The 21,459-nt window shown below is 47.7% G+C and overlaps 1 protein-coding gene across 3 annotated transcripts in view; it reads right to left on the bottom strand.

Annotated features, from left to right (window-relative positions):
* Positions 1-21,459, bottom strand: part of KCNN3 (potassium calcium-activated channel subfamily N member 3) — a 171,914-nt gene that overhangs the window by 65,195 nt on the left and 85,260 nt on the right. For 2 of the 3 annotated variants that reach the window (XM_008970283.4, XM_055101144.2), the window contains exon 3: positions 8,309-8,727. In XM_008970283.4, the coding sequence (XP_008968531.4) occupies positions 8,309-8,727 (419 nt within the window). Of the gene's footprint in view, positions 1-8,308; positions 8,728-11,964; positions 12,083-21,459 lie in introns of those variants that run through there. The other variant, XM_063599074.1, reaches the window with a different exon arrangement.

The raw sequence follows: 21,459 nt of genomic DNA, 5'->3' as shown, positions 1-21,459 counted from the left end.
GTTTTGAATTCTCTGTTGTAATTGAGGAGATTGCTTTAAAAGTCCCACCAAAAAGTTGTCCTTTAATTGGAGTTTTATAGGCTTGTGGTCAGAGAATACAGCCCGAGCAACTTTTCTGATGTTTTGAAATGTGTGACCAAGAAGTTGATCAATTTTTTAAAGTGTTCCCTGGATGCTTAAAAAGAAGATGTTTGTTTATAGGCTACAAAGTGCTCAATTAATTTAAACATTTAAAAATTCAGATTATCAATCTCATTTTTTGTATAAAATTCACAGTTTTACTGTATATAGCACTTTTATCCATATTAAATGGTTCTTTTGGACAATTTAATGATTTCTGTTTTGAATTCATTTTGGTTTAAAATGAGAATTTCTATTCATTTGCCATCTGATTTGTACTTACCTAATAAATCTTTGCTCTTCATTTATTTTTGGGTCCTTCTGTTCTAGGTACTTCTTTTGTAAATTGCATGCAATTAAATTTTGCTTTTAAATCTCATCTAAGAGACATTTACTTTTAACAAGGAGGTAAACACAATTACGTTGATTGTTATAAATTTTAAGTTTGTTTTTCTCTGATCTTCTTTCATACTTTGTATTGAAATTCTTCCTTCCTGCTTCCTTTATTTTTTCTGTCTTAGCTATGTGGGCTCTGATGTGGCATGGGAGGTATATGTTTTCAGGGTAGGGAAAAGGCTCTCAGGCTGGTGTTGGAGTCTCAAGTCTGCTGGCTCTGTGGCCTGAGGCACATCGCTCAACCTCTCTGTGTCTCAACATCCTCATATACAGAATGCAGATACAATCTCATAGAATTATGGTATGGATTAAGTGAAACAATATACGGCTGATGCTATTGTTATTCTTGTTATACTCATAAAATTTTGCCTGTGGTTCCTTTAGGTTTAAAAAAAAATATTTCTCTGATTGCTAAAACTGAGTAATAGGGCTTTATTTTAAAATTCTCCTCTACATAAGACAACGCATCTGGCATGCTTTTACTAATCCCTTCTAGCCTTCTCCTCTCAAATTTTTAATCTGAGGATTTGCAACCCTCTAATTATTATTGAATTATTGCTTTAATTTCATACATCTACTCTTTCCAGAATCTACTTTTTCTTTGACATTAGAATTTGGAGTTTTGCGACCACGCGTTAAGTTTAGTCTTGATTTCATGTTTGCCTGTGTGAACCAATGTCTACCTTTCTTTACAACATTTCATTATTAAGATCTTAATTGTGATTCAGTCTTTGGTCAACTGGCAAACGAGTTCCCCCCAAAAGTGTAGGTGGTTTACCTTCTGAGCCCAGAAAACTCCAAGAATGACTTTTGTTCCCCTTTGGTTGCCTCATTCAAATGACAGGGTGGATCCAAATTTAAAATACTGTGGAACTGTTCTAATGACTCTGAATTTAGGGTTCCTGAGGGAGAGTCAGCTCTGGGATGCCTGTGTGCCTCTAGGATTGTTTCACCTTATGATTCAATAAATTTTCCAGAAAAAGAATGTATTGGGGTATGTCTAGGGGTGGCTCCTCCTGTCCCCCACATTCTAACTGGAAAAGAGGAATCCGTTTCGATCTGCCTACTCTGATCTACCATCCCCACAAACAACATCCCCTTACCTAGGCCAATTCTGAAAATGTTTACTTTGTGTATATTTCTGATTATGCTTGTATCCAAATTATTATCATTTCTTCCTCTGAAATAACTCTAATTCTTAGACTTCACCTGGATCCTGTAGCCTCCAGTTCTGTCCTATTCATCCTTTCTCTTATCTCTTCTGCATTCTGAGAGAGCTTTAAATTTTTTAAGTTTGTCTCCACATTCCACATTTTTAAAAATGTAGTGCCATCAATGTGGATTTTCATTTTGCTAAAACAATTTTAGTTTTCTGGAACTCTGTGCTTATGTGAACCAGATACATTTTCATTTCACATCTGCCCACTCTTCTCTATCATAAGGATCATATATATTCTGGCACCCTATTAGAGATGCCCAAGACTCTTCTTTCTTTTTCCTTTTTTTTTTTTTTTTTTGAGACAGGGTCTCACTCTGTCGCCCAGGCTGGAGTGCCGTGGCGCAATCTCTGCTCGCTGCACTCTTGACCTCCCAGGTTAGGTGATCCCCCTACCTCAGCCTCCTGAGTCTACAGATGCACCATCACTCCCGGCTATTTTTTTTTTTTTTTTTTGGCAGAGATGGGTTTTTGCTGTGTTGGTCAGGCTGGTCTCAAACTCCTGACCTCAAGCGATCCGCCTGCTTTGACCTCCCAAAGTGTTGGGATTACAGGCGTGAGCCACTGTGCCTGGCCACCCAAGACTCTTCTAATGTTGCTTTTTGTTTTTCATAATTAAACATTTTTCAGGAATCTTCAGGATTATTTTCCTCTTCCTTAATGCTGCAGGTTTTTCTCAAAGGCCTCCAGCAGGATCCCTGTCGCCTCCCCACCTTCCCCCTCCCCAGCCATCCATCTCTCGGCCTGGCACCAGAAGGGGATCGCTACAGGCTGCTCCTTCCCTACAGGAGGCTAACTTCTCACTTCTCCAGCTAGAGGGCAGGGTTCCTGGGTCTAGCAGGCTTCATCCCATGTGGTAGGCTACTTTCCTATCCTCTCTAACTAGTCCTCTGATATCATAAACCAGTGGTTTGCAAACTTTTAAAATCATGGGCTCCTACCAATTAAAAATTTTTTGAGCATGCCCTCCTCCATTATACATATATTTATTATAAATTACAGACATGTATTGCTCTCTATCCATTTATTAAATACTAGCCAGGCTCTATATATATATATATATGTAGAAGTTCTGATCATTTCTCCCAATAGTCCCATGGATCACTGTGCGTGTGCCCCACATTGGAGGTTATAACTCAAACCAAAGCAGTCCATGAGGAACCACAGTGCCTGGCCCCACTGTTCCCAGGCTCTGCTCAGTTCTGCTCAGCCTACAGGGTTTAGCTTGCAGGCTTCCATCAACCCCATGTAGGGTGCTTCATCCCTGTAATGACCACTTTCCTACTGTTTTGTTTTGGGGTTTGTTTTTTTTTTTTGAGATGGAGTCTGGCTCTGTCACCCAGGCTGGAGTGCAGTGGCGTGATCTCGGCTCACTGCAAGCTCCGCCTCCCGGGTTCACGCCATTCTCCTGTCCCAGCCTCCCGAGTAGCTGGGACTACAGGTGTGTGCCACCACGCCCGGCTAATTTTTTTGTATTTTTAGTAGAGACGGGGGTTTCACCGTGTTAGCCAGCATGGTCTCGATCTCCTGACCTCGTGATCCGCCCGCCTCGGCCTCCCAAAGTGCTGGGATTACAGGCGTGAGCCACCGAGCCTGGCCATTCCTACTGTTTTCTTGGAGTGGAAGTACCCCTTCTTGGAGGGGGTAGGAGGTTGTGGGAAGGAGATGGGAGGAGGAGGGAGCTGTGGTCTTGCTTCCTGCTGCTGGCAAGTGCAGGCCTGGGTGTCTGAGGCAGGGGCAGAAGAGAGTACAGCAAGGAAGCCTCTTTTTATCTCCTTACAATGGGAGTGGTGGCTCTCTTAATGAGAGAAAGAACGGGCCACAAATTGTTTTTCTCCTGCTTTAGGAGCCAGATCTCCAGAATAAAATTTCTCATTAAAATATCAGTATGCCAAAAGTTAACCAGCAAAATAAAAAACCTGTTGACAGACTGGAAGGCCTGGGACACTGAGACAGCCTGTTGCAGAATTTGGAGCCTCAGGAGGGACCAAAGTGAAGGGTCCAAAGGGTCCGAAGGGAATCCACTCAAGAGGACAGTAAGGTCATTTATAAAGCATGGCTGTGACAGCAAGGCTCACCCCACTTCATCAATGTTATGGGAGGCCTTGTTGCTCCTCCCAAGGAGATAAACATACAAAGGTGAGCTGGCAGGCCACTGCTCAAGGCACGCTAGGAAGGCTGGCTCTCCAACCTGCTGCGGCAGTGAGGACCCGGGGCCTCAGATGGTCTCTCCACCAGTAAAGCTGCTTGGCACTTGACAGTGTAAAATCAGGAGGTTCCTCCCTGAGGGAGGTGGGCAGGCAGCCAGGAGAATCCCAGAGAATGCAGAGTGCCACAACTGTCAGGCCTCGGAACCCATGATGTAATGCCTCTCTGGGGGCCAAGGAAAACAAGCCCACTGTTGTCACTGCCCTCCCAGCAACCAGGCGCTGCCCTCCCCATGGCACGGCTGTTCTGCGTAATTATGATCCCACTTTCTCTCCTTGGGAGGAGGAAATATGAAAAACCTTTGTTGTCACATAAAAACCAACCCAAGATATGAGAACTGTCTTTTAAAATACATCTTGCTGTAGAGAGATTTCCATAGCAACTTCAGAAGTGTGTGTATACAACTAGAGATAAGTCCAGGCTGATGAAAGCTACCTGGAATGTGAACAGGCTCTGGGCATCAGCAGCTGTGGATTTTTCTAGAACCTGTCATGCTGCTGTGTGACCCTGGGCAAGTCACTTACCCTCTCTGATGCCTAAGGTGATAGAATCATCATTAGATCAGGCTGAGAGAGATCAAGGCATCCTGTCCACACTACCCTGGTCTGACACTTCAGTTCCCCAAAGCTTCCCCTGCTTCCAGCTTCTGTCCAGTCTCTGGCTGAATAAGTCCTGGCTGAAGGCCTCTGCCAATCTTACTTATTATTTGACATTGGGAAACACAATGATCATTTAAGCTTGATTCTAAAAATAGTGCTTAGTCTTGGTAAGAGAAGTGCTTTGCCTGTTTAGGAAACAATATATTAACAGAGCAGATTCCTGGGAAACAGTCTGTGAGATGCTGAGATTTGGGGGTGGGAGTTTTACTGGGGCTGCTCTCAGGATCAATACCTCTGGGGTATAGAGGAAGTTCCCGGATGCAGTGGTAACAGAGGCCTTAGGCGATCCCTTAGGGACCCTGGAGCCTGGCTGAGTGTCCTACTAGAAGCAAACGGGGTTAGGCCTTTGAACTCCCACACTGACAAATCCCCTCGGGAGCTTGCTGCCCCCAGGCAAGGGGTTTGACCTGAAGAGAGGGACTCAGTCACAACCCCAGCTAAGGGAAGGAGAGCCCGGGTCCTGGAGGGGGCATCTGTCCCCTTCATGTTGACATGAAGCAACATGTCATCCACTACATGGATGTGTTTGAATTGGACATGAAGGCGGCCCAGGAGGCTAGTATGATAACATGGTCAAGACCATAGGCAGCAGAGGCAGAGAAAACAGCAAGACTGGGATTCACATGTCAGTCTCAGTGGCCTTAAGACTCTGAGATTGGGAAAGTTGCCAGTAGAGTAGAGGCCAAGATTTCCTCGTATGTGCAGGATTCAGCCTGGGTTGGTGACACACACATGGAAGTTCAGAGTCAGAAACCAGTTCAGATTTTGGCTCCACGCTTACTATTAATAGCTCTGTGACCTCGGGCCAGTTACTTTCTATCAGTTTCCTCAACTCTCCCATGAGCCTTCATGTCCAATTCAAACACATCCATGTAGTGGATGACATGTTGCTTCACCCAGATGCCCCTCCAGGACCCGGGCTCTCCTTCCCTCAGGCAAAGTACCTCTCTCATAGATCTATTGTGAGGGCAAGCTGGGATGACATATGGATTTTACACAGAACTAGCACAGGGGTGCAACAATAACATCCACCATGCTTTAATACACCTCATGTTATACCTAAGTCTTTGGTCAAATGGCCTTTTCGCAAGAGAAGGGAACTTTCAGAGAATTTCCGATTTGCTCATTGTTCCTCTGTGCCTTGGTCTTAGCGGGGGCTTGTGACCCATGTCTGCAGAGAGAGAGAGAGAGACCCAGTGGCCCACCAGGGACCAGACTAACCCAGCCTCAGCTTGGAAGCTATGGAAGTCCATGCAATATCAAATAAGGTGCATCATCTAAGTACTTTGCAAACTACATTCTTTAAAACAAGCTTATTTTCCAGTGAAAAATAGTCACCCCTTCTTGTGATAGGTTCAATAAACTATGAAACTCACTTGCAGGTACTTTGTTGCATGTTCAGCCATCTGAAATACATGCCAGAGAGCATCTGAGGAAGTGAAAGACTTCAAATAGCTTAAAGGGCTACGCAAATTCAATTACTATATTAATAGACAACATGGCTTCCATCATTTAGAAAGGAAAACAGGAAGAGTATAGGCCCATGTATGGTACAAGTTGGGCTGTTCTAATTAAAAGAAGGCAGCACAAAATTCCCAAGAGTTATCAAGGGATCTGTACTATTATTATTAACTTTCACCATCATTGGATTGCAGTACATAGTGCATATATACACCTTGTTTGACTCTAACAATAAATCCTGTGTCCAGCTTTCAGATAAGAAAATTGAGGTCCAGAGAGGTGAAGCGACCAGCACAATGTTGCTCAGCTAACAGTACCATGAAGAGTTTGGGGTCGGAACCCAAGCACATGCTTTCTCCATTGGGGGAAGAGTGTCTGCTTACCGGAGAAGGCTCATGAAGCCCTGTGCAGTGTGGTCCCACTCAGAGCAGATGTTGCAATGTCAGCTGCTGAGTAATGGCGAGGTTCTGAATAGGTGAGCATGGTGTGTCCCTGGGGCTCTGTGTGTGAGAAAGGTCTTCCAACACTGCACTGGCTCTCAGAACCTGAACCTGCATCCTGGAGCCTGAACCCTTGTTCTGCGGCAGCAGAATGCCCTCTCAGTTTGACCGTGTGTCTGTTGGCCAAAACGCTGAAAGAAATGTCTGCAAACAGAATGTCTCAAAAATAGGTAGGAGATACGATTCAAGGCACCCATGTAGGGTGTGTTAAGGCTAACTCCTCTCCAGAATTCTTTGTCTTGTTTGATCTCTGCTAGGACACTGGTGCATGGAAGATTTGGCAATATAATCGTAAGTGTTGACAAATTAAGGGTGACTACCAGGATTTGTGTAAATTACACAGGATGCTTCACCATACCTCCCAACATAATAAAAATAATCTATCTCAAGCAAACATAGCTTCATTCTATCTCAAGTGATCCTCATTTTAAAATGAGGAAACTGTAGCCCAGAGAGGTTTAGTAACTTGCCCTAGGTCTCACAGCTACTTAGGAGCAGAATCACGGTTTCTAACCTAGATTTAGACTCCACATGTCAAATAGATTAAAATGAATATCCAGGGCTGGGTGCAGTGGCTCACGCCTGTAATCCCAGAATTTTGGGAGGCCAAGGTAGGAGGATCACTTGAAGCCAGGAGTTCAAGACCAGCCTGGCCAACATGGTGAAACCCCATCTCTACTAAAAACACAAAAATTAGCCTGGTATGGTGGCGCATGCCTGTAATCTCAGCTACATGGGAGGCTGAGGCAGGAGAATTGCTTGAACACAGGAGGCAGAGGTTGCAGTGAGCAGAGACTATGCCACTGCACTCCAGCCTGGGCGAGAGAGCGAGACTCCATCTCAGATAAATAAATAAATAAATAAATAAATAAATAAATAAATAAAATGAAAATCCAGGACCCCTTGCAAGGAGAAGAGTCATTAAAGGCAGCTCGAGGGTGGTGGAAGGAGGTGGCTTCAGTCCTGCCCTTGAGCCTTGTTGATGGCTGTTCCAAGGAGTTGGCATTTTGTTCTACAGCCCTGGATCTCTGTCAGGCCACATCTCCCTTCTTTCCCATGAGTAGCTTCTCTGAATGACTCCCAACCACCAGCCTCCTAAAACAATGTTTCCCAAAGTATATTCCATCAGTACAGTGCTTCTCAAACTAAGGTGCATATGAATCACCAGGTGACCTTGTTAAATGCAAATTCTGATTCATTCATTCTGGGCTAAGGCCTGAGATTCTGGGAATTCTAACAAGTTCCCAGTGATGCCAGTGCTGCTGGTCTGTGAACCAAACTTTGAGTAGCAAGGTACCAATAGTGCTTTATAATAAAAAGGATTTGCAGGCAAATACAATTAAGAAAGGCTGAACCAAACAAAAATAAATGGTTTCATTACTTCAGGACTTCTCAGAGCCTTTAAAATGCTAATAAGCATTATTAATACCCAAGAGGAATAAGTTGCAATGTGTTATATGTGAGTTACTGATGTAACCAGAATGCTTTGATATATTGGTTTGCAAAGAAGGAACAGAAAATCAGGAAAATTCTGTGCCTTTTTCCCACCTTACCTTGGTTCCAATGCTGCAATTCTAGCTCATACTGAACCCCAACTCAGCACTCCCCTCTTTCCCATTGTCTCTTTTCAGGTGTCTGGGTACATACCTGTCTCCTCCATCAGACCACATACTTCCTGGCACCCCTACTCCTCCTCCCTTCCCTGTCCCAGCACAGGCTCTGTACTCAGAAAGCCCCATGTGGAATACCTTTCACAGACACGGACGGTCCAGGCAGCAATGATCCACAGAGAGATGCTGAACACGAGCAGCACAGTGCCAGGGCAGATGGTCATGAGTGTCTTCATGACAAAGCGGGTGTTGAAGTTGATCTTGTTGAGGGCCCCGATGCTGCGGGACGAGGCATCGGTGAAGAGCTTGCTGTGCAGCAGCATGACTCGGGCGATCAGGTACAGGCGCAGGAACATGGGGATAGACAGGATGATGTCCACATCGGCCTCCGCCCGGGAGGGTGTGTAGGAGAAGGCCAGGCGTGCCGTCCAGAAGAACTTGTACTCGCCAGGAATGGGGTGGATGGCGCACACCAGCATCTCCAGGCTGATGTAGAGGATGCGCTCGTAGGTCATGGCTATCCGCCAGTCATCCGCGCCATTGTCGATCACGAAGAGCTGGTGGGAGCAGAAAGTCCATTAGTGTGGCCAGGACCAGGAAGCCCACAGCAGGGTCCAGGCAGGACAGGTGGGGCAGGCTGGGGCAGGCTGCTGGGCTTCAGGTCAGCCTGACCACCTCAGCATGCTCTTCAGGGGCCTTGCTATGTGGCAAGAGCCCTGGATGTGGAGTAGGGAGAGCTGGATTCAGTCTACCTGGGAAGCCCTGGCTAAGACACTTTGACTCTCTTGGCCTCACTTTCCTCCTCTGCAAATCGCTTCCTGAGATATAGTGATTTATAATAAGAAATAATGTACTTGGTCTTTATCCTGGTTTAGGCACGGTTCCCAAAACGCTCGGAATTTCCAAAGTGATAAGTGTCATTTGTATGCTAATGAGATGACTAGTGGCTGGGGTCGGTCGGGGTGGGGATCCAGGGTGGCCTCAGGATGGCGCTGGTTGCCAGGGGAACCAATCTGGTGATGAGAGGGTTGGAACTTTCAGCCCCACCCCACCACCTCCTGAGAAGGAAGAGGGGCCCGAAGGTTGAGTTGACCACCAATGGCCAATGATGTCATCAATTATGTCAGTGTAATGAAACCTCCATAAAATCCCAAAAAGACAGTGTTTTGTTTTGTTTTTTTAACTTTTATTTTAGGTTCAGGGGTACATGTGCAGGTTTGCTACATAGGTAAACTCGTGTTACAGAGATTTGTTGTGCAGATGATTTCGTCACCCAGGTACTATTGGGTACAGTACCCAATAGTTATTTTTTCTGATCCTCTCCCTCCCACTCTCCACCCTCAGTGTCTGTTGTTCCCCTCTTTGTGTTTCGATGAGCTTCCAGATAGCTGCACACATGGAGGTCCCTGGACACGTGGAGTGTTGCGTGCCCAGAGAGGGCATGGAAGCTCCACCCCTTCCCATGCACCCTGCCCTTTGCTTCGCTCCCATATGGCTGCTCATCTGAATCCTTTGTAAGGTCCTTTATAATAAACCAGTAAATGTGTTTCCCTGAGTTCTGTGAGCTGCTCTAGAAAATTAATGAAAACCTGAGAAGGGCGTCCTGGGAATCCCTGATTTATAGCCACTTGAAACAACCTGGGGCTGGTGACTAGCATCGGAAGTCGGGTAAATGTGGTGGGACTGAGCCCTCAACCTGTGGGAGCCAACACTAACTCCAGGCGGACAATCAGGCTTGAGTTATATTGCAGGACACTCAGCCAGTGTCCATTGGAGAATTGCTTGGTGTGTGGGAACCACCCCCTCCTTTTTGCTGACCACAAGTGTTCTATGTTGAGCCACTTCCCAAGGTCCCTTCCAGCACACAGGTGCCAAATTGGCTGTTTCACAATGGTGAGAAAGATCAACTCATTTATATTAGAAACACATCCCTGAGCCCCTGCCAGACCTGAGCTGAGCCCTGTAAGGGGATGTAAACATGAAAAAGTCATGTTTCCTGCATGAGTGAACTCACAAGGGCTGGCACAGATTCCTTCTCCCCACTCAGAGAAGGGGGCAGCAAGTGTTTGCTGGCAGCACTGTGCTCTCAGACAGTGCAGTGAAGTGTTCACGGCACGGACTCTGGAGCCAGATTGCCTGATCCTAACACTACTGGCTCCGTGATCCCGGGCAAGTTACCGAACCACCCTGTGCCTCAGTTACCTCATCTGGGGATGATGATAATAGCTGCTGCATAGAGGTCACTGTGAGGCTGCAGTGGGTTCGTATATGCAACATGCATGGAATCCTGCCTAGCACCCAGCACACTATGTAACTATTAGTTATTCTTATTTGTAGCATTATTAATGGATCTGGTCTCGGTCTTTCTGTAAAATGACAGTTGGGCTCAGTGATATCTAAGCTTCCTTCTGGCCCTAAACTTTCACGAAGATGCTTCCTGCTGTCACCTCATGAGGATGGCTGTTCTCACAAGAATTGACTGAGCACCTGCTGTGTGTCCAGCCTTTGTCTTCCGGTAAGTCCCACTGTGGAGTCCCACCATATTTGATGACTGTGAAAGGGACTTCACATCCTTCCCCTCTGGGGCCTCAGTCTTCATCTGAGACTGAAATGAGAAGCCTCTAAAGTCTCATCCAGCTCTGATGATTTGATTCTTGGAGGGTGAGGCCTGAGATCCGGGCATATGTTCGGTGTGGGCCTCCTGTGCAGGCACCTCACTTCTGGGAGGTAGTGGAATGTTTATCATCACACTATGCCCTCTCTTTACTGGGTCCTTGGCCCTCCAGCAGATCTGGCTGTTGCCTGTCCCAGCTCATCCACGAACACATCCCACTCAAGACTCCAGCCTCATATGCTGCCTGCTCCACCAACAGCCACAGAGAGCTGCTGCTCTCCAAAGCTGGTTATGATTGCCTTTAAGGAGGAGCTAGCAGGGTCCTGTGGCCTAACATGAGCTCAGGATGAAGGGTACCAGCATCAGCACCTCCTGGCTGGGAGAGCAGGCCATGCGTGCATCCTGGGAAGCCCTGAGCTGCAAGGCCGGAAGAAACTAGGCTGGGTTAGGAGAAATTAATGTTGGGGCCAGGGTTGGGTGGAGGTTTTATTTAACCTGGAAATACACCCTCAGCACAGAAAGAGTAACAGAGAGACTGGATCAGCGTGGATTTGCGGGGGCTGGCTGAAAGCCGAGTGAAGCCTTCCTTTCCTCCCTTGCACAGGGAGATCAGGGAATGAGGAGCCCTTTATTCTGTCCACCCAACTGTCTCCTTGATGGTCTGGGCCAAAGGAAGCTTCTGCTCTGCTTCAAAGTTAGTCACCAAGCAGCTTTCTCACTCCACTTTGCTGCCTTCCTTACAGTTCAGCAGGAACTGAGGACCCAGGAGAGGACCTGTGGTACCAGGCCTGGTGTGGTGTGGGCAGGCGATGCTTGCCTTGCTTTTAGCATCTACCTGTGATATGTTTCTGCAGCCAGGGGAACATTCCAGGCAATTCATGGGCCCTGAGAGGCACAGACAGGGGAGGCAGCACTAGGAGGCAAGTCTCTTACCTTGCCGAGCCTCAGTTTCTCTTTCTCCCTGCTCCGTACCCTTACAGAGCCATAATGGAGAGCAGAGGAGACAATGGATTGAAAGGGTTTAATAAACTACAAAGGATCATTTGTTCATTCATTCATTCATTCATTCAACAAAATGTGTTGATGGCCCTCTGAGCAGCCAGCCCCCCACCCACCCACCCATGAGGATCCTGAAGGGAAACTACAGGGCACTATGGGAGCAACTGGCTGAGAGGCTCACCTGGTGGCTCTAATCAGGGAGCTGTCATCTCTGAACAGGAGACAGTACCCAGCACAGCACCAGCTGGAGACTCACCCTCCTCCTTCCCCAGTGCAGCTGAGCCTGCGTTTTTCCAGACATAGGTTTTCCCCAGCAATTAGAAAGCCCTAATGGCTGCTCAAAGGGTTCCCTCTGCTTCTAACTGCCGCCCGACAGGCCAAGCCATGGCAACATGACTGCCTGGCCAAACTCTTCAAATACAAAATTAAAACCATCTACTCTGTAATAAAGAATCGCATCTGGTTACTATAGTAACTGGGTTCACTCTGGGCAGGAATGGAAGCAACGAGTAACAGATTCCTTTGATTGCCTGATGAGGAGTGGGATTGTAAGTGGGATTGTAAGAGCTGAAGGGGAGAATGCACCGGCAGCTCTGCCCAGCGAGACGGGAGGGTGCTGGTCCCCAGCTGCCTCTCAGGTGCCCCGCCTTGGTTGTGGCTTGCTGGTGCAGGGAAGGTGGGGGCCACATGGGGTAGTGGAGCTGGAGGTGGGAGAGCTAGCCTGAAGTCCCCCACATCCAGGTATTAGCCATGTGATCTCAGGCCGTGCGTGACTTCTCCGAGCTTGTTTCCACATCTCCAACAGGGGAACACTGACCTTGGCCCTGCCTGCCTCCTGGGGTTAGTGTTAGGATCCAATAATACAGATAAAAAGTTGGACAGCGCTTTACTAACTGCTCTAAAAATGTGAGGGATTATTAAGCTGGCTGGCCTGGGGGGCACTCGTAAACAGTGTGTGTAAAGAGGGGGTGTTTTGAGTAGGGGGTGGGGGAGAGTTTTCAGGCTGCAGGTTAAAAGCTTCTGCTAGACAGGGCTCCGCTGCAAGGTTTTCTGCATCTGCAGGGTGGGATGTGTCCCAGAAGATCCCATTGCTGTCCCACGTGAGGACACTCTATGCTTCCTTCCTTCTGACCCTTGGAATCACAGCTCTCCAAGTGTGGCCTCGCTCCCTCCCGATTCAGAGCAAGTAGCAGATACCCTACCCTGCCGTTTCCTCACTCTGCGTCCCGTTCATTCCTAACAAAGCACAATCCCAATTATTGATTTGCATTTGTGAGGTTTTGCTGTCTCTCCCCTTAGACATGGTTCTCAACCTACTTGCATCGCACATTAGAATGACTTGGAGGGCTTGTTCAAAAATACCCATGCCCAGGCCCAGGCCCACCCCAGGCCAAGTAATCAGAATCTCTGGGGGTGGAGCCCTGGCACGGGTGTTCTTCTTAAGGCTCCCTGGTGAGTCTAAAATGTAACCAGGGTTGGGACCCCCCCAGCAGTCACAGTTGGAGCTCCAAAGAGACAAGCGCTGTGTCTTCCTTGTTCCCTGTGGCATCTCCAGAGCCTAGCCCAGATCTTAGCACTTAGTAGGTGTTCAATAAATGCTTATTTAGTGAATTAGTAACTCCCACTTACTGCGTGCCCCTGGACTAATCTTCCCTCTCTTGGGCTCAGCTTCCTCCTCTGAGGAATGAGGGAATAGACTAGACAATCCCCAAGGTACCTCCTGCTCTAAGAAGCCATAATTCTGTGGTTCTACACAGACCCTCTTGCTCGCACCTCCTGCCTCATCTGTGTTCTCGGTGCACCTGAGCTCTCCAGGGACAGGAACCGTGCCTGGCTCATCTCACCCCACTCCCATGCCTGAGACGTTGCCTGGCACAGAGTGGGCAGTCAGTAGAATCTTGGTGAATAAAGGGGTGTGTAGGCGGATGACTGTGTCATATGAAGAAAAGGACAGATTGCCTGTGGCCCTTGTTAACCACCCAGAATGGAAATTCCTGTTGAAAATCCATTCCTAAGCCTGTGACTCACAAAGGACCTGACAATTCATCTCACACCATGGGAAGGGACACCCTCTTATTCCCAAAGGGTGGTTCAACCTGGAATAAACTGTCCCAGGTGACCTCCAAGCCTTAGAAAGTTCTAGAGCAAGTCTGGAACCAGGATCTTGAGTAGCACTGGACCAGAGGGGCTCAGGGAGTGTGTATGTGGCTCCACAAAGGACTATCCTCCCCTAGGGCTTAGTCTCAGTCATCCAGCCCTGATTCTAGACCAGCTTGACTGTTGGCCTCTGATGGATTCTGGAAAAGTACTGAGGTGATGTGGACAGAGTGTGGCATGGGGCAGGGAGTACCGTGGGCCCTCAAGTGGTCTGTTCTGGGCTGTTCCAGAGCAGGAGAAGCCACAGAGGCCCAGGGCTGACAAACGAGTCTCTTCCTGATGAGGCATAGGTTTGCTCCTTGTACTCTGGCTTCCCTGAATGGGAAAAGGAAAGCCACATTCTTCGAGTCACTGACTCTTTCTGCCTCCTAAGCCTAAAAAAGTGATTTCACTCATTGAGGGTATGACTGACCTGAAGATGCAATGTGTCAGTACCATAGTCTCTGGTTACCTGAAAATTCCACTCTTTCCTCAGATAGTTGCTCTGTCCAGAGGTGGCTCTAGGCCTAATCCCTCTACCACTTAACTGGTGGTTCTGAGAACTTGCAGGATTTTCAGCCGTTAGTATAATTCTGAGAGCTCTGGGAGGGAGATTTTATGCAACAGTGATTCCAAACTTTCCTTTAAGGAGCTTGTAATTAGAGAAAAAGGAGAACTAACCCCACTCAGTTCAATATAATAATTATTAAGAATCAACAAGGTTAGGCCATTGTGGGTATATAAATATGAATCAAACACATGTCCCATGAATCAGTTCACAATCTCAAGTAGTTCTAGCAAAAGACATGCATGATTAGGATGCAATTTGAAAAGCTTCTTGGGTTAGATAGGGCTTCAGCAGCGCCCGGAAGGCATGCATCAGACACACCAGAGGGGGCAGCTTGCAGAAAAGGCCACAAATTCCTCCCATCCCATTCACTTACTTCTGTACATGTGACTTTGCCTCTCTTCCAATCAAGAAGTACAGCCTATTTCTCTCTCCCTCTCTCTCTGTCTCTTTTTTTTTTTTTTGAGACAGAGTTTCACTCCTGTCACCCAGGCTGGAGTGCAATGGCGCCATCTGCCTCCCGGGTTCAAGCGATTCTCCTGCCTCAGCCTCCTGAGTAACTGGGATAAGAGGCACCCACAACCACACTTGGCTAATTTTTGTATTTTTAGTAGAGATGGGGTTTCACCATGTTGGCCAGGCTGGTCTGGAACTCCTGACCTCCAGTGATCCACCCACCTCAGCCTCCCAAAGTGCTGGGATTACACGTATGAGCCATCATGCCTGCCCAGTACAGCCTATTTCTCAATCCCTTCCGTCTGAACTTAGCCATGTACCTTGCTTTGGCCAGTGGAACATTAAAAAGTGTGATACAGCAGAGGTTTAAAAAATGTCATCGCCATGAGGCTCACTATAGACACATGGCCTCACTATCCCTTTCACCCCAGCCTGCAGCCAGTACCAGCTGCCAGCCATCAGAAGCCATCCTAGACCAGCTGCATGACAGAAGCTCACCCAAGGTGAGACCAGCAGAAGAACCACCAAGCTGAGCCCAGCCCAAATGACTGACCCACAGAAACGTGACCTAAATTATTATTTTAAGCCATTATGTTTTGAGGTGCTTTGTTATGCAACAAAACTAATATATAACAAAACTAATTCTTATATTTGGCACATATTAGAAAAGCCAGGTCATGTGCCTACTGTGCCCAACATTTTCCTTTTAGATTCTTATGCCACAGCCCCTAGCAGGAACCCTCACCCGTCCCCACCTTCCCACTCCACTCAGTTATATTTGCTGGCCAGTCTTTCTCAAGTAACTGGGTGACTGGATGGGGAGGAGATCAGGGTCAAGGGCCATTCCTTGATGGCCATTCCCCCATCCCCACTCTCCCCATGGACACATCATTTGAGATATCAAAGAATAACTCAGAGCATTTAAAAAGTTATTTTGCAAGCAGTTTAGTTGTTTTGCATACAAAGTGTTTTCTCAGATGTGAGGAAGTCAGCTGGTAGACTGAATCAGGGAACAAGGGCACAACAGAATTAATGGGCAGGGGGGCCGCTGGAGAAAAACAGCAGGGAGTCTGGGAGCAGTGGACGTGGTTGGCAAATGCTGAGGGTAAATGGATTCGCTGGCAGCTAACAAAGAGGTCAGCATGGCATTCCATCCTTGGACGGCCAGCGAGGGATAGTACAGAAAGCACTTTCAGTTATTCAGGGATTCTTCAGAAGCCCTTGGCTTTCAGCTGTGGGTGTGTCACAGGCCCTCTCCCTTGTCACCTGCACCTCAGGGAGTCCAGGTCTGAGCTTTCCCTGGTTAAAGTGTCTTACCAAGCAAAGATGTCATCGCCAGCTCACCACAAGGCCAACGCTGAAGGCCATCTGGCCACCTCAGGACAGGGCCGTTCAGCTGCAATCTCTGCAGGGCCTGGGACAGGCTGCCTTGACAAGGAGACAAGGACACTACCCAGTGCCTCCAGCAGCCACATGGCACAGCCCGAGCTTCAGACTTGTGAGGCCTCACCACATTTCCTGCAGAGGGGTAGGCATGCAGGGAAGCTTGCCTTTTTTCTTTTTTTCTTTTTTTTTTTTTTTAGGATAAGTTTAGAGTCGATTCATTGGATTCACTCGTTTTTCCCCCCATTCTATTTTGAAAGACTTGAGACCTTTCTGATTTTTTATTTAAGCAAAATCTGTCATTAAAATGTTCTCAGCTATCAGGGAGGAGAGCGTATTCCTGCTTAGACACTTTCTGACCAACCTGAAAAACTTTCAGTCTTGCACAACTGTGAATTTCTCTAAATTAAAGGAGAGAAAATGGAAAAAGCCTTTTTGTGTACTGTTCCCTCTCTGTGGGGAAAAGAACTTCAGGGAAAATTTCCATCATTTAAAAAAACTACACAGAAACAAAGCAAGAGGAAAAAATTACAGATTTTCTTAAGATATATTATTTATATATATAATATATTTTATATTTTATATCTATATATACATATATAAATTTAAACACCCTGGAGCATATATTCTGCATGTACACCATTACTACGGGGGTTACCATGGAAGCAACATCAAAAATCCTGTAGTACCTAATTAGGTTTCCCTGAGGACAGGAGCTGATTGCCAGTGATGAAATGAACTTCTGGGTTTGCAGCAATGGTTGGTAAAATTACCAGTCAGCAAATGCTCCATGGAACTAGAGGAAGAAAGGGAGGCAGGTGGGGGTTGGGAAGCAAAGGTAGAAAAAAGGTGGCTCTAAAAGAGGCCAGCCAGTGAACAGGCCTTGTCAGGGAAGTCTATGATTCTACCATAAACAAGATGCTTAGGGCGATGGGGTCCACGCTACCCCGCTCTGTGTCTAAGAAGAAATTGTCCTCATCTGAAACCATCCCACTCCCTGGGCCATGTGTGATGTCCCACAGTGGCTCTTTGGTCCGGCCAGGATAGGCTTCTCCTGAGTGCTTCGCCAGAGCTCACTTTTGGTCTCTTGCAGTGTGTAACGACCACTCATGGGGGTTATGGAGACTGAAGTTTGTTTGGGACTAACAGAGACCAGTGGTGATCATAAATCCTTTCCCCTGTCCTCAGTTCTCAGAGAAAGAAAGCCAAGTTACGGCATTTGAGCGAGCCATTATTTTTTACTCACATAGCAGGAATTTCTTGATCCCTGACCACGTCACCACTAGGGATATAGCATCCCACCTCTGGCCATCTGTGTGTGGCAAGTCTCTGGACCTCAGATTCCTCAGTGTAATGTGAAGACTTGGATGCAATTTGTGGTTTTCCATTTTCTCTGGGCTGTGGGGCCATTTCTTTCATAAGATTTTTCATGTACGCCCAACATGGGAAACAGACAAATTCAGAGCTGTTGTAGTTGAAAGGGTAGAGAAGAACATTCAAAGATCAACTCACTCACCTCCTCCTCCAGCCTAGATCTCTGTAGTGGACCCCATGCTCTCCATAGAACCCTTTGATTGGAAATCCTTTGGATGGACCAGCTGGTCTCTAGTTGTAAGGAGAGACAAGGTGTGATGCTGGAAATCAAGTGTTTGGGGTCTGGTTCAAGAGGTGCTCGATGCACAGGCAGGGAGCTTTGCCCCGATCACCTTATTCACTCATTCATTCATTGAGTATGAGTTGAGCCCCCATTATGTGACAGTCCTTGGTAAGCTCTAGGGATATAGCAAGACAAGTAGACAAGGCCCCTGTCCCCACAGAGCTTACATTTCAGGGGAGGAAAACAGATATTAAATAGGTAAACCATTTAATTTTAGAGAGTGATGCCTGCCAGGAAGAGAATAAGACAGGGCAAAGGAAATGAGAGAAGTCCCAGACAGCCAGGACAGGGTTCTCTATGGAAGGGACCTCTGAATCCAAAGTGAGCCTTGCAAAGGTATGCATTACAGAGGGGACAGCATGTGCAAAAACCCCAAGGCAGGATGGAGCTTAGAGAGTTGGAGAGATAGAAGAAAGAAGACCAATGTGAGAAAGAAGTGAGGGATGATACCAGGTGAGACCAAGAAGGTAGCAGGACCCAGATCATTGGGACCTTGGATGTCACAGAAGGAGCTTCCTCAAAGGACAGGAGACCACAGACCCACTCCCACCAGGGCCATGTGCACCATGTCACCACTTTCTGAAAACACACTGCCCACAGGTTAAATATGCACCACAGCTCGGGCCTCCGAAACAAAATATCATAGACTGGGTAACTCAAAAAACAGAAATGTATTTTTTCACAGTTCTGGAGGCTGGAAGTCTGAGATCAGGGTGCCAACACGGTCAGGCTCTCTTCCCGGCTTGCAGGTGGCTGCCATCTCACTGTGTCCTCACATGGCAGAGAAAGGGAGAGGGATCTCTCTTTTTCTCTTCTCCTAGAGCTGCAGTCCTATAGGACTAGACCTCATCCTTATGACCTTATTTAAACTTAATTACCTCCCACAGACCCTTTCTCCAAGGCAGTTACATTGGAGGTTAGGGCCTCAACAAATGCGTTTTGGGGAGACACAATTCAGTTCATAGCTATTTCCTTTTGTGTCAAAATTACCCAAAAGCCAGACTGTGGGCCGAGCCAGGTGATTCTGCACATACCATTTCATTGCCATCTCATAATGTCCCTGTAAGGGAGTCATACATCCATTTAGCAGATGAAGAAACCCAAACCAAGAGAGGTTCAATCAATTGCCTGGGGCTTGCAGCATTCTGTGTCTTCCAAGTCCCACGCCCTTTCACCTGCCAGCCTGCTAAGCAGGCACTCTATTTGGGGGCTGGCCAGTTTGGGCTTTACTTTGTCTTCTAAAGAAAACTCGGCTGGGCGCGGAGGCTCACGCCTGTAAATCCCAGCACTCTGGGAGGCCGAGGCGGGCGGATCATGAGGTCAGGAGATTGAGACCATCCTGGCTAACACGGTGAAACCCCATCTCTACTAAAAATACAAAAAAACTAGCCGGGCGTGGTGGCACACGCCTGTAGTCCCAGCTACTCGGGAGGCTGAGGCAGGAGAATGGCCTGAACCCGGGAGGCGGAGCTTGCAGTGAGCCGAGATCACACCACTGTACTCCAGCCTGGGTGACAGAACGAGACTCCATCTCAAAAAAAAAAAAAGAAAGAAAGAAAAGAAAGAACACTCAAGCCCACCCTTTAAATGCTCATTCTCAGAAGAATCTTTGCTGACCAGAGAATCAATATACGATTAAAATAAACTGGGTTCTATCCCTGGTGTCTACACCACCTGGGAAACCCACATTGTTATCTGTAATCTAGACTGGGCTATGTTTGTGGACCTAAGACCACGGCTTTCATTTCCACAGATACAATATCCATTTATCATCTTTCCCTTCCTCCTCTTCCCGCCAGTGAACAGGCCTCTATGGAGACCTGGTGATGGGGTCCCTAGCGAGGAAGAGACCGTCTTAGTTTAGGAGCCCACTTATGCACCCCAGCATGTTTGCTAATGAAGAAGATTCCTCTGGACAGGCTTGGGGTGGGGTCAGAGGAGACCAACACAGGGCTTAATATATGTGCCCTAGAAATGAACGGGAACATTGGAGATGGGGGATTGTGAGCTGTGGGACTGGAAGGAGAGGGGAGGTGGCTAAGCAGCACCTTGGGCCAGTCCCATGAGAGGGGGAGGCCGGAGCCCACTGAGGACTAACTGCTGCTGACCACCCATGAGACAGGGACAGTGCTGAGACTGTAAGATCAGGAGCATGTGGCGTTCAGCGCTGTCTTATCTGTTGTGCCACCACCACCTCACCCCTTCCCCTTGCTCCAGATCCATGGAAATGTCGGCTAACCTAGAGGCCTTGGTCATGGGTCCCTCGAGGAGCACTGGGAACAGGAAGGGTGCCTAAAGGGGTTACTAAGTACAGGATGGAGGTGGAGAATTCAGCAGAAAGAGTTTGGCATCAGATGAGCTGTCAAGAGAGAAATTGAAGTTTCCAAGCCCCCAGAGACCAGTGGAAAGACACTGGGTCCCCTCCTGTGTGGGGTGGGAGTTTGTAACCAATTATATTTGAAGCAGTAAGGCCAAGTGACCCCGGCCAATCCTTGGGTTGCTGTGGCCACACCTTGGTCTCATCATGTGCTCCACCCCAGCCATCTTTACATTGCTGCCAGAGCAAATGTTCTAAAATACAAACCAAATCATGTCACCTCCCCTTCTAGAACCTTTCAGTGGCAACCCAGAGTGTCCAACCTCCTAGCTGCACTTGGCCAAAAGGGCCTTTTCCCACCTGGCACCAGCTGGCCCCTCCATCCCCATCACCTGCCACACCCGGTGTCTCATCCCAGCTAAACCAAGTTACCAGTAACCCCTAAGCTTGCGCCCCTCCATCTTCTGTACAAGCACTCCCTCTTCTCAGCTTCTTCACCAGAGACCTCCAGATCAAGCGTCCCACCCTTCCACAGGTCTAAGCTGGTCCCTTCTGACTCCCAGGTGGGGCTGGGTGCCTTCCTCCAGTATTCCCCAGGCCCTGTGCCCCCTGCTTGTCACAGAGCCAATCCCCAAATGGCAGCTGGAGAAGGATGGCCAGACAGTTGGGGAGTGCTAGCCCCCGTTTCAGGGGGCGGAGGGAGCAGGGTGGCGGTCTCCATTAACAATGGTAACAGCAGGGGCCATGTATTGCAGCCTCACTGTGCACCAGGCCCTGTGCGGTGTGCCTTACAGGCACCATCTCATTTAGTCCTTAACAGGGTTTTGAGACAGGTATTCTTATTTCTATTTTACAGACAGGGAAACTGAGGCTCGGAGAGACTAAGTAATTTACTACAGGTCATACAGTTAATAAGGGGCAGACCTAGGCTCTACAGCCAGGGCAGGCAGCTCTCTTGACTACTGTGTGTGCTGCCCCAGGCTGTGCTAGGAAGGCTTGTTGGGCTGAGCCCCAGTGTTTGCCTATCCCAGGCCAGGCCAATAGGTGTTTCTGGTTCTTTGTGTGCCTTGGCAGATCCAGGAGTCAAAGGTTTCTGTGCATCTGCTAAGTCTGGGGTAAGAGGTATCGTTTTCTCAACAGGAAGTTTCTGATAAGTTTC

Source organism: Pan paniscus, chromosome 1, assembly GCF_029289425.2.
Source record: "Pan paniscus chromosome 1, NHGRI_mPanPan1-v2.0_pri, whole genome shotgun sequence".
Classification (NCBI taxonomy): domain Eukaryota; kingdom Metazoa; phylum Chordata; class Mammalia; order Primates; family Hominidae; genus Pan; species Pan paniscus.
The sequence above is the reverse complement of the archived record's forward strand: the minus strand, read 5'-3'. Positions and strand labels throughout refer to the sequence as shown.